Consider the following 13,999-nt stretch of genomic DNA (forward strand, 5'->3'; position numbering starts at 1 on the left):
CCAAACTTCACCCAAGTGTAGGGAACAGTCCCGACGGGGACCGTTTGCAGTGAAATTGTACGGGGAAGTTGCCTGTGGAAGGGGAGCTCTGCACGGAGCTCTACCCGGGCACGTCTGCTTCCATTGCGTGCTTAGCCACGCCCCCTTTAAAAGTTGCATGATGGCAACAACGTACAAAGAAGTTGACCACACTTCAACTGAGTAAGGAGACATATTCTTTTTGTTCTGCTCTGAAAAATGCATTTAGCCTCAACGTTGCCATGATGACGTCCTGGAAATGTGAGTCAACTGGGTCTCTTGGTTACCTTGTTTGTCCTATTATGCCTTTTTTTTAAATAAATTTGATACACACATTTTTGTAGGCAACACATGAAAAATATGTTTCTTTTTATTTTATTTCAGAAATTTTTTATTAGGTTTTATGCGTAGATACGTTGCTTTACCCGGTTGAAGTAAGTTCTTAATCCTTTAAATTATTTCATGGTCCAACTGGGTTATTAATCTAAAATTACCTGCACTTTAAGGACCCCCTTGTCAGCCTGAGGGGGCTGTATGCAGTTTTTCATTATGATGCCATCATAGCATGTTTAGAATCTTACGTTATCCCTGTAATGTTATTTTTACAAATGTATGTTCAGGTATTCTTATGCATGTTACATTGGAAATTCTTTGTTCAATGTATGCATTATGTGCTAGATTACAGTGTTACATGTTGAAATTAGCAATTGTACTAATTGTACTGATTTATATATTTGAGCCAACCAGTGCTTTCACATTTATTAAATATATTCATATACTGAGGTCATAGTGTTTGGATTCTTGGCCCTCAAACTATCCATCTCTGTTCTTAGCAGGATCACTGCTCTCCTCAAAAGGAGCTTTTGACTGTGTAAGGAACAGGGCAAAACGAGTCGCCATATCACCCATCCAACTTAACCTTTCCCTCCAATTATGTCCTATTTCCACTTCTCTTTCATCTATCTGATAGACAGGACTAGGGGTGGGCATCACTGGTGTGATTCCCCCTAGCATAATTTCCCGTAATTACTGCACAATGACTCCTAATTAGGCAGGAAGCATAATTCAGTGTTTAGTGCTATTTTCTTAGTGCAAAATGCACCCTTGTGTACACAATGGACCTGGGTTGAATTTTGCAGTAAATGCTGCAGGACATGAATAGCAGTAGCCAGCAACTGCTAATTTTATCATAGCTAGGTTTTCCTGTGATCCTGTAGCAGGATTTCTTCCCCAAATTACTCTTAATTGCTCAAGCTGGCATAATCGGGAAATGGTGGTAACTTCACATAACACAGTAATGAGTAATTACTGAAATTAGGCTGTTTAATCCAGCATAATAAAAGTTTCGCCCAGGCCTAGCTAAGACTAGAAAGGGTGAAGAAAACAAAAGAATGGCCCAGGGTGGGTTAGGAGTGGCACACATGCCGTTCTGGTTTGCAGTAAATATACGTAGGTTTGGTTTACAGGAGACTCACCATCCAACAAAGTGGGGTAGTAGAAACTGCACTTTTGTAATTCACCATTATCACTTGGATAGCTCAGCATGGTTTTGAGAAAGCTATCCCTACTAGTATTACAATTATCCCTTATCCCTTATCAACCGGACAGCTAAATAGGCATGGGACCGATTGTTCTGTGTCAGTTTTGTGTGTTATTTGTTTCAGGTCCTTTGTAGTTACCTTCTTAGTCAACCATCACATTCAAGAGGCCAATTTAGCCCCATGTATGTTAGGACAAGGAAGGAAACAACAACACAGAATGAGTTGCATTCTCCTGAGCAACAGGTGCAGCAACAATGCCAAATTGTATCCATGTATGAAAATGCCTCTTTTGACATGGCTAGCCCCCACATTTTGCCTGGTGCATGATGTGGTTTCGAATGAAAGTGCGCTAGGTCCCTACTAACCAGGTTCCCAGTGCCAGATTTCTTTCTGAAAACAGTACCACCATTGGCACAACCCCTTTAAGTCCCTGGTAAATGGTGCCCCCGGTACCTTGGGCATTGGTACTGAAGAGGGTCCACTAGGGCTGCAGCCCAAATTGTGCCACCATATGGACCCTCACAAATACCATGCAAACTGCCATTGCAGACTGCATTTCTCTGTGCATAGAAAACTGAAGAGTCGACAAGGCACACAGCCCTGTGTGCCGTGCCCACAGACACTGCATAAGCTATAGGTAAGTCACCCATACTGCAGGCCTTACAGCTCCAAGGCAGGGAATTCTATAAACTATCTGTGAGCACAACTGCATAAGAAGATATGACCCTAAAATATCTATTCCATTCTTGGATATGGTAAGTGTCCAGGAAAGCCATAGAAGAGTACATTGGTAGGATATTTGTCATCATGAGTTTTCCAGCTCCATGATGGTTTCACTGTACCCTAAGATGTTTGGTAGCAAACATCTTGTCTTTATGAATCCTTACTGATGCCAGTATTGGATTTATTAATAAGTGCACACAGGGAACTCCTTAGAGGGTTCCCTGAAAACCTACCAAACACCACACACCACACGCAGCCGCGCCGGGAAAAGCAAGGAATACTTCAGCGCAAGGTGGCGGAGACGCTGCTTCACTGCCAGGAAGGAGTGTCTTTGGCGCTGTACCTCTATGGTATAATCAGGGAAGAACATTATCTTCGTGTTTTCAACCCTGACTTCGGACAGCTTCCTTGTCTCTCGTAGTATAGCGTAGTATAGCGTCACGATCCCGATAATTCAGTATTCGGATAAGCATAGGTCTCGGGTTGGAGCCCTCAGGGGGAGCCTCGCTGGTACCCTATGAGCACGTTCCACCACAAAGTGCAGAGAGAGGGATCCCTCAGGAAGGAGGTCCATAAGCCATTTTTCCATTCGCACTTCTGGTTCTCTACCATCCCATCTTTCCGACAGTCCCACGATACGGACATTATTCCTCCGCGCCCTCCCTTCCGCATCCTCCGCGCGGTCTTCTAGGAACTCTACACGATTGAGGAGGTCCTGGACGTGCTTGTCCGTCTGTGCCACTTTGGGCACAACATCCTCTACAGTGGCTTCAAGGGCGGCCGTGCGTTCGGATAATTTCTTATGATCAGCTCGCAGGTGCGTGAGGTCAATGGCCACGCTATTGATCTTCGTCCCCAGTGACGTGTGAGTGAGTTGTAGGGATTCCTCCAAGCGCTCCATGGCCGCCAGCATGGTTTCAGGTTTGGAAGCAGTCTGGTCTTGGTCTGCCGGTTTCGCCATCTTTCCCTTTACCAGTGTGCCGCCAGTACCGGCTCTCGTCTTGGGTCCCCCAGACATGGGCAATATAGTGTAGGTCAATGTGTTGCCGCTCTTAAAGAAGGTCTTCAAGGATTCAGAGAAAATCCCGGCACCTGTGCCAACAAGGAGGCGCAGCTCGAAGGAGCAACAGAGTGACAGTATACCCTTGACACATGGGCGACCGCCATACCCTCCAGGAAGGGTGTCCACCGCTAGGTAAGCGTAATGGGACTCTTAGAGTATGTCCCCCTCCTTAGTTCAGGGCCTCCGAGCGGCAGGCGCTCCACCAGTAGGGAAGGCCCAGCGCTGATAATGGACACAGTTCTCAGCCCTCACCAGGACAGTCCACCTGATTAAACAGTCGGCCAATTGGGTCCGGCCGTCTAGACGCGTAGTAGCAATGAGTGTTGAACAGCTGCGCGTCCACCCAGCGACCCCGGCGACCACCGCCAGTCCTCCAAAGTGAACAATGGCTCCAGCCGCAAGGCGGATAGGCTCAGGCTTCCAGTCAATCCAACAGTAGCTCTCCCCTTACCCCTCAGACGCAGTGCAGGAGATGGATTTGCAACGGTCTACATTTCTTGCGTATCGCAATTGAGGAGGGATCACAGCTCATTAGCAGTAGTGCATACAGTTAGGGCCAGAGGATGGAAAAATGTTTTAAAGGAGAGCCCCTGACTCTCTCTCTGCTCGTGCACACTGCCCCACAGTGATGTCCCCCTCACCGCTCAAGGAAGTCCCAGCACCGCCGCCAGTAGGAAGGGGCCTCTGTGCACTGTCCAGGCCCGACCTCGAGCTAAGTCACACCACAGCCAGGGGGGGGGGGGCGGGGCAAGTGAACAAACTGTCTTTTCTACCTGAGCGCCACGATATCGCCAAAGTCGTCTCAGGTCTTGTGTAGCGTCGGGCTTAGTAGGCCATTCCGCAGTCTGTGAATGCCGCGGGGGCAATGGTCGCGCCAGCACAGAAGCGTCACCAGAGGTCGCAGTAGTTGGAGCCGAGGCCCGCCAGATCAGCGCCGATGTGCGCGCCGAGCAAGGAAGGCCCACCAAGATGGCCGCGCCGGTTCCTCCCCTGGAGCCCGGGGATCAGGGGACCCTGGTCGCCTCACAGCAGCCCTCCGATGTTACCAGGGGGGGAGGCGGGAAGACGCAGTCCTCAGGGGCCGCTGTATTTCTGGCCGCAGCTGAGCCCGTCTCCCAGTGCTCGGACTCGGGCTCACCCAGGTCCCGGTCGGGGCAGGCCTGCCAAGATGGCCGCTCCCGTCCGTCACCTCAAATACAATCAGCCACTTCCCATACGAGTCACAGCCACCATGCGCCGGTTCCTCCCCTGGAGCCCAGGGGGTCAGGAGGCCCTGCTCGCCTCACAGCAGCCCTCCGATGTTACCAGGGGGGGCAGGCACGAAGACGCAGTCCTCAGGGGCCGCTGTATTTCTGGCCGCAGCCGAGCCCGTCTCCCAGTGCTTGGACTCGGGCTCACCCAGGTCCCGGTCGGGGCAGGCCTGCCAAGATGGCCGCTCCCGTCCGTCACCTCAAAAACAATCAGCCACTTCCCATCCGAGTCACAGCCACCATGAGGTCCGGGTCGCTATCCGATCGATCTCTGCTGTCAGTAGGAGGAGAGCAGGCAGGACTTTGTCGTCCGCGGGGGCCAGTGACTGTCTGGTTGCCGCCAGGCCTATCCCACAATGCCTGACTCCGGGCTCACATAGACGCACACGCCGGCACAGCAGGTCTGCAGTAGGGGCTGGCACCTCGCACCCCCGCAGCAACGACCAGGGACCGCCTTTTGGCCCCAAACTTCACCCAAGTGTAGGGAACAGTCCCGACGGGGACCGTTTGCAGTGAAATTGTACGGGGAAGTTGCCTGTGGAAGGGGAGCTCTGCACGGAGCTCTACCCGGGCACGTCTGCTTCCATTGCGTGCTTAGCCACGCCCCCTTTAAAAGTTGCATGATGGCAACAACGTACAAAGAAGTTGACCACACTTCAACTGAGTAAGGAGACATATTCTTTTTGTTCTGCTCTGAAAAATGCATTTAGCCTCAACGTTGCCATGATGACGTCCTGGAAATGTGAGTCAACTGGGTCTCTTGGTTACCTTGTTTGTCCTATTATGCCTTTTTTTTAAATAAATTTGATACACACATTTTTGTAGGCAACACATGAAAAATATGTTTCTTTTTATTTTATTTCAGAAATTTTTTATTAGGTTTTATGCGTAGATACGTTGCTTTACCCGGTTGAAGTAAGTTCTTAATCCTTTAAATTATTTCATGGTCCAACTGGGTTATTAATCTAAAATTACCTGCACTTTAAGGACCCCCTTGTCAGCCTGAGGGGGCTGTATGCAGTTTTTCATTATGATGCCATCATAGCATGTTTAGAATCTTACGTTATCCCTGTAATGTTATTTTTACAAATGTATGTTCAGGTATTCTTATGCATGTTACATTGGAAATTCTTTGTTCAATGTATGCATTATGTGCTAGATTACAGTGTTACATGTTGAAATTAGCAATTGTACTGATTTATATATTTGAGCCAACCAGTGCTTTCACATTTATTAAATATATTCATATACTGAGGTCATAGTGTTTGGATTATTGGCCCTCAAACTATCCATCTCTGTTCTTAGCAGGATCACTGCTCTCCTCAAAAGGAGCTTTTGACTGTGTAAGGAACAGGGCAAAACGAGTCGCCATATCACCCATCCAACTTAACCTTTCCCTCCAATTATGTCCTATTTCCACTTCTCTTTCATCTATCTGATAGACAGGACTAGGGGTGGGCATCACTGGTGTGATTCCCCCTAGCATAATTTCCCGTAATTACTGCACAATGACTCCTAATTAGGCAGGAAGCATAATTCAGTGTTTAGTGCTATTTTCTTAGTGCAAAATGCACCCTTGTGTACACAATGGACCTGGGTTGAATTTTGCAGTAAATGCTACAGGACATGAATAGCAGTAGCCAGCAACTGCTAATTTTATCATAGCTAGGTTTTCCTGTGATCCTGTAGCAGGATTTCTTCCCCAAATTACTCTTAATTGCTCAAGCTGGCATAATCGGGAAATGGTGGTAACTTCGCATAACACAGTAATGAGTAATTACTGAAATTAGGCTGTTTAATCCAGCATAATAAAAGTTTCGCCCAGGCCTAGCTAAGACTAGAAAGGGTGAAGAAAACAAAAGAATGGCCCAGGGTGGGTTAGGAGTGGCACACATGCCGTTCTGGTTTGCAGTAAATATACGTAGGTTTGGTTTACAGGAGACTCACCATCCAACAAAGTGGGGTAGTAGAAACTGCACTTTTGTAATTCACCATTATCACTTGGATAGCTCAGCATGGTTTTGAGAAAGCTATCCCTACTAGTATTACAATTATCCCTTATCCCTTATCAACCGGACAGCTAAATAGGCATGGGACCGATTGTTCTGTGTCAGTTTTGTGTGTTATTTGTTTCAGGTCCTTTGTAGTTGCCTTCTTAGTCAACCATCACATTCAAGAGGCCAATTTAGCCCCATGTATGTTAGGACAAGGAAGGAAACAACAACACAGAATGAGTTGCATTCTCCTGAGCAACAGGTGCAGCAACAATGCCAAATTGTATCCATGTATGAAAATGCCTCTTTTGACATGGCTAGCCCCCACATTTTGCCTGGTGCATGATGTGGTTTCGAATGAAAGTGCGCTAGGTCCCTACTAACCAGGTTCCCAGTGCCAGATTTCTTTCTGAAAACAGTACCACCATTGGCACAACCCCTTTAAGTCCCTGGTAAATGGTGCCCCCGGTACCTTGGGCATTGGTACTGAAGAGGGTCCACTAGGGCTGCAGCCCAAATTGTGCCACCATATGGACCCTCACAAATACCATGGAAACTGCCATTGCAGACTGCATTTCTCTGTGCATAGAAAACTGAAGAGTCGACAAGGCACACAGCCCTGTGTGCCGTGCCCACAGACACTGCATAAGCTATAGGTAAGTCACCCATACTGCAGGCCTTACAGCTCCAAGGCAGGGAATTCTATAACCTATCTGTGAGCACAACTGCATAAGAAGATATGACCCTAAAATATCTATTCCATTCTTGGATATGGTAAGTGCCCAGGAAAGCCATAGAAGAGTACATTGGTAGGATATTTGTCATCATGAGTTTTCCAGCTCCATGATGGTTTCACTGTACCCTAAGATGTTTGGTAGCAAACATCTTGTCTTTATGAATCCTTACTGATGCCAGTATTGGATTTATTAATAAGTGCACACAGGGAACTCCTTAGAGGGTTCCCTGAAAACCTACCAAACACTATTGTGGTCTGTGAGTCGACACACCAGCGCGGGGACACACTGTCAGTTTAACCAGGCGCTTTAGAAGTTCAGTTTACTTACTTACTACTTAGCCAGCCTGCCACCACTATACCTGTTTCTGATCTCTTGGGGTGTGAGCCAGCACTCTCAGAGGCCAGGAAGAAAGCCTGCTCTCGGCAGAGGTGCTTTACACCTCACCCAATCCAGAATGGCATCCCAGGGCAGAAGCCTTCAAAGGTGATGAAACCTTTGAAATGCAACTCAGGCATCTCCAGATAGTGTAGGATACTAATTTCCTGTCCTGCTTCACATTTGGCCGGAGGACAGGTGGGAAAATTAGTTGGATGAGGTGGAGTGTCCACATTTAGCAAGTACAACCCTTAAAATGTGGTAGGCGATGTGGGCCCCTTTTTTAAAAATCCACCATCTTGAGATGGGGAAAACAACTAAAAGGTAGGTAGCCCACTGGCTACTACCTGTCTCCCACTTTAATGCCCCTACATTTAGTAGTTATGTGGTATTACGGGCATTGAACCTTAGATTCAATGGAAAAGGAGAATAAACTGAAAAAGAATAGCTGCTGCCCAAGAACTTAAGCCCTTCTGCAGTGAAAATTGGTGCCAAACCCTGCCTGCTGCCTCAAGGACAATCATGATTGTACAGTCTCGTCCTGACCCTGCGAGGCCTCTGTGAGGAGTCCAAGGACCACGGAGCTCCACCAGCCTTCAAGAAATCAATAAGAACCTCCATTGGAGTGAAAGTATCACTCCCCTGCATATTGCAGGACCCTAAGCCACTAACTCCAGTTTGTTGACTTACTGCTCCCCGGTGACTCCAAAGCAGCACCCAAACCAGAAGAGGTACATCAACTCCAGAGGGTCAGATCTGTCTCTCTATTTAGTTTGAAGGCACCAGGACCTACTGGAGCTGCACTATCTCAGTACCCTGGGTTTCGGTTCCCCTTCAGCAAACAGTGAGACAAAGACTCCGTTCTGGACCCCAACTATTCTAGAAGCAAGCACCCATCAAGGGACCTCGTGAGTGGCCCAGCTGTCCTGGAATCGCCTCTCTAAGTTGCCTGCTCCTAACCGCGAGGACATCTCGACAAACGGCACCCGCCTGGCCTACCTGCTCTGCTCACAGTCCGACCAGCTATGGTAATGACGATACAGCTGTGCTCTCATTGTCCGGAGACCATTGCGACCCCCACCCTTGAATGGGACCCACCGTATTTACCATTAAGCCCTCCTGTGTATTGTCTTTTCAAATGGCTTCCTTCGTCGTAGTGCACCAGCAACCAACAACTTCAGCACCCTGCTCCCAGTCAAATCTTCTGCTGATAGAGCTTTGGGCCTGGTCCTGCTATCGACCTAAAAAATCGATACTATTTTTATAATTTGGTCTCGATTTATCAATAAACATCTGTTATTCAGTGCCAAGATGCCAAAGGTTGAACATGTGCTTTACAAATAGACTTATGTTATGATCTTTGGTTCCCGGAACAAAAACTAAAAGTGTGGTGGGAGGTGCTTATACCACATGTTCAGAACCTATAGTCACATGTGCATAAAATTCTGCCTGTGATAACATTCTAAAGAAGCACTTCACACAGTTTACAGAGAATAGTGTTATTCCTGCTTGCCTTCCGCTCCTTCAAGGTAGGTTTTATAGAAATATGAGCTGTTTGATCACCAGAGACAGCTTGGTTTGGACTCATGCTTTCTTCCATTTATGTTTTGGAAAAAGAATATCATTACATTTGGTGGTAACATCAATCTTTATTAAATAAATAATTGAGTGCATGGCATGCACTAAGTGAGTGGCTGCCAGAATTATTGTGCAGAGAGTAACACCTACATTCATAGCCAGGGTTCGTCCAAGGATATTTTTGGAAAAAAGTTGTTAGTAGCTTGTCTTTGTTTTGCACGTTCACTTTTACTTCAAACCATGTCCATTTCTGTAAGGACTGACAATTTCCTTTTTGAAGAAGCTGTAGTCCCAGGTATACGTAATACGTGGTAAGGTAGATTTATGTTTCCTCCTCTGAACCTGTGCACATTTTGCAAAAGGAAGGTGGCGATGTATCTGTTTAATACCAATACTACCTAATGGGTTGTCTTTTTAAGCACTCTCTCGCTCTCAGATTATCCACTCAGCTCCACTGAGAGCTATAGTTTCTGCAGAGTAACCACTTCACAGGAGCCAATCCTATCACTTGCCTTGATCCAGCTCATACTTTGAAAGCTGAAGGTTGTCTGCTTCCTGACAGCAGGCTTGAGAAGGCAAATTCTTCCGGAATCCAACTTCAGATGTGATTCGGTGCCTTAAACACAAAGCGCCCAGTTAAAGGCCGACTTTTGTAAAGATTTGTGATGTTTCTGTTGGGTGTACACGCAAATTAGTCTACTTCCACTGCTGCAGGTCCTTAGGATTTAGGAAAAGACAAAAGGGGATATGTACAATGAAGTGGCTGAGCGTGTCGTTAGCCTCCTGGGCTTAACGACATTCTCCGCCACTTCGTAAACGCAAGGCTGCAGCATATTTACAAAAATGTGGTGCAGCCTTGAGTTTCCCCCTGCGATGGCGCTAAGTTTAACAAGTTTGTTCCAACGCAGGCATGCTTGCACCAGCATGAAAGGGTGTCTGTGTGCAGGGGAGGATTAGTTACGTGTAGGAAGGTGTCCCTTCCTACACATAAACAATCCTAAAATACCATTTTGTAACTTTCACATGTGCTGCTTCATTCAGCACAAGTGAAAGTTACAAAATGGCTTCTTTTAAAAAGGTTAGTTTATATGCAGGAATGGACACCTTCCTGTACATAAACAAACAATGGCATTTTGCTTTTTCCATGTGTTCTGCACAAGGCAGCACACATGGAAAAAGCAAAACCAAGGAAAAATAATGCATTTCTCCTCGTTTCCCAACTTAAGACCAGGCCTGGTCTTTTTTTTTTCTTTTCTTTATACGGCATATAAAAATACCATAAAAGTGACAGTTTATCAATAGAGATTATAGTACAAACTTTGTTTTAAAAAAGAGCAAAAAACAATTCATCAGTCTAAAATCTACATGGTGCAAATTAAGTATATAGATAAAAACATACACATTACTTATTACATGTCCCTCATCAGTCCACCTCATCTAAAGGCTTAGTTGATGATACCCCTTGTGGTCCTTAGTCTAAATGCAGCCCTTAAAAAATAATAATACAGAAAAGTGTAAAAGCATCTGGGGTCAATTGAAAAAATAAAAGTGCTACCCGTGCTTGTTTAAATCTGGCTTTTTTTAAAATACCCTTCAAAAAAGTCTTCTGGGACAAAGATAAAATGAGCAAAGTAAAACAAAGTGAAGGGTGTCCTGTGGAGACCTGTGGTCGCAGCCACAGGGCCCCTTCATCTCTGAGGGCGGTGTAAACCCTGCCGGCTCTGCTAAAACGTGATGCAAAAGATTTAGCCTGGACCGAGTCATTAAAAATCTATCATGAACACTACTTATACAGGACAGGTATGGTTCAATGCCCTTAGTGGACCTGGCTACTAAATGTTCTCTCACTGACGGTTTGGTCAACTCTCTATCTCCCCGGAGCATCGAGGCATACTTAAAGAACTGGTCCTTAACCAAGGCCTTATCCTGTGTGCTTAATTTCGAGGGGTTATCAAATAAGTCTGCACATCCAATTTTCTCAAAGAATGCCTTCACATATTTTAGCCAGGGAATTTTGAGTCCATGGTCCAGGGAGAGACAATCTTTTATAAAATGCCTGCTTAGTGCCGCCTCCTCATTTAACCAGATCTTTACCCAACAAACAGCCCACCTATCCATGATGTAATGGACACCCAGTTCTTCATGCACAATGTGGGCTGGCGTGCTATGGGAGACTTTTAACAGGCGCCTGAGATATTTGTAATTGATCCGCCTCGATGAGTCCCCACACCTCACTGACATACAGCACTTTGGCGCAACACATGGAGCTGTACAGTTTCAGGATCTGCTCTGGGGACCACCGTCCTAGCCTTTGTGCAAAGTTTATTATTGATCCGTTACATTTGGCCATGGTTTGGCACTTCTCTTCTAATGAATATTTAAAATGTAATCGCCCAGCAAATAAAATCCCCAGATACGAAAAGGACTGTACCTTACCTAAACAATGAGATCAAATTGTATAATCATAGGATTTACCTGGCTTTTTGCCCACTTCCAAAACATAAGATTTTGGCAAAATGCGGGCCAAATACAGATTCTCCATGAAAGATACAAACCCATCTATTAGGATCTGCAGACCATTGGGGGTGCATGCAAGGAGTACAGCATCGTCTGCATAAAGCAGAAGTGGAATTCCACGGGTACCTATTCTTGGGGTGTCTACCTGGAAAGTGCTTAGTGCGCGATCAAGACCATTTATGTATAGCGTAAACAGAAAGGGAGCTAATATACAACCCTGTCTGTCACCACTAGAGCACGTGAAGGGTTCTGTTTTATTTCCAGCCTGACTGTATCTAACCGTAGCAGTGGTATTCAAATGCAAAGTTTTTAGGATGTTAATAAGCATGGGATCCACGCCAAACCCGCCCATTATTGCCCACAGTTTCCCTCTATTGACCCTGTCGAAAGCTGCAGTTAGGTCCATGAATGCCAAATACATCGTCCCTGAACTGACTACTGTGTATTTGGCTGAAATAAGGTATAGGCTGAGGCATTGGTCGGTGGTAGATTTCCCTGGCCTAAAACTAAATTGGACATCAGTTATAACTTGGTGCTCATCAGCCCAGTCCAACAGCCTACTTAAAACCACGCACCCTAGTACCTTTGCTGACACATCAATGGGAGAAATCGAAGGGTAACATTGTGGATTATCCTTATTACCCTTTTTAAAAATGGAGACAATCGTGGCTGTGGACCAGGATGCTGAAATTACAGTATCCACTGCTGCATTTATGACCCTAGTCAGGATTGGAGCCCAGAGATCCACGTTATTTATAAAAAAGGTCAGGTGGGATCCCATCTGGGCCAGGCACCTTGTTCCTAGTTAGACCCTCAATTCCCGTTTTGACCTCACTCAAGGAGAATCTGAGTGGAGGTATACCCCGTTCCCCATTATACACCTGAAGTTGATCCGTACTTGGATTGTAATTATACAGCCCTTGAAAGTGCTCATACCATTGCTCCGGCAGGATGTTATTTCTCAGCCAGGGTTTATTCGAATCTTGAAAGCAAAAATTATTTATGACTCTCCAGAAAGCGGTGGAGTCTTTTAGTGCTATTGCCTCTGTCAGGTCATCCCAAGCTTGCTTATTTAATTGGCATTTATGTCCCTTGATAGCTAACTTGTCATTTTTCCGGCAAACGGACACCCAATCCCTATCTCTTGGGGAGGTCTTTAAGGCCTCTTTCAGCTATCTAGGAGCACAGGAACATTGTGGGTCAAACCATCTCGGGTTATCTCTTTTGACACAAGGCACAGGAGCTCTCAGCAAGGTATCAACTATTTGGGCAACTTGTTTGAAAGCCTCAACTAATTCAGCCCCTTCCACTTTAAGGTCTAAACACCATAAAATGACATGTTGACCTTCTTTTAAAAGGTATTTATAAAAGGCATCTCTGTTAACCTGTGTCCAACACGGCCTCCTGCCCTGGTCCATGGACCTGGCCTCCCCCCCTCCCATTCCAGGCAGATCATCGCGGTGGCAAACATACACCAAGGATAAGGCGAGGGGGTTATGATCGCTAAAAGCACTGTGACTGATACTAAACCTGGACACACTATTTCTAAGTGAGGTAGAGACAAACATATAATCAATAAAAGAGGCACATCCTCTGGCTTTGAATGTAGGGTGAACCAATTTATCCTGTCGGACATCAATCATGTCCATTGTGTACGTTAGCACGTGCATGTTTAATAAGACACATAGCTCCCTGCCCTCCATTGTATGTTCCAATTGTGGGCCATCCTCAAACATACAAGTTGACCAATCCCCACAGAATGCTCTTAGGTTTGGGCACAGATGGCAGTTAAAATCTCCTGCTTAAACAAACTGAAGCGCCGTCAGCCCTCGCTCCTGCGTCTGTGTGAGTCTAGCATCCAAATCGTGCAGGCTTGCGAGACCCTGACCATGTGACATTGAGTTATAAAATTGTATACAAAGTAACCTGTAACCTTTAGTGAGGAAAATGAGCCCCTGCACAACCTCAGAGTCCTAGCCCAAATCTGTCCATTTACCCTGTAATATGAGATCAACATAAATACCCACCCTCCCATGGCTCTCCCTGAAGTTGCCCTATGCGCCGGGCAAAAGAAGGTTTTATATCTCTCCAAATAAAAGTTATTATTAACAGGTTCTCATGCTTCGTGCAGACAAATAATCTGCAAATCCCATATATAGAGTAGCCATTCTGCGTTATTACATTTAGTGGATAGGCCTGCTAT

General features: G+C 46.0%; 1 protein-coding gene across 2 annotated transcripts in view; it reads left to right on the forward strand.

The window, feature by feature from the left end:
- Positions 1-13,999, forward strand: part of LOC144781880 (NTPase KAP family P-loop domain-containing protein 1-like) — a 311,948-nt gene that overhangs the window by 119,651 nt on the left and 178,298 nt on the right. Inside the window, exon 1 of one of the 2 annotated variants that reach the window (XM_078660930.1) lies at positions 5,246-5,337. The exons of the other annotated variant lie outside the window; for it this stretch is intronic. Coding sequence (XP_078517056.1) covers positions 5,319-5,337 — 19 coding nt within the window. The 5' untranslated portion in view covers positions 5,246-5,318. Of the gene's footprint in view, positions 1-5,245; positions 5,338-13,999 lie in introns of those variants that run through there. 2 annotated transcript variants of the gene reach the window in all.

Source organism: Lissotriton helveticus, chromosome 9 (assembly GCF_964261635.1).
Source record: "Lissotriton helveticus chromosome 9, aLisHel1.1, whole genome shotgun sequence".
Taxonomy (NCBI): domain Eukaryota; kingdom Metazoa; phylum Chordata; class Amphibia; order Caudata; family Salamandridae; genus Lissotriton; species Lissotriton helveticus.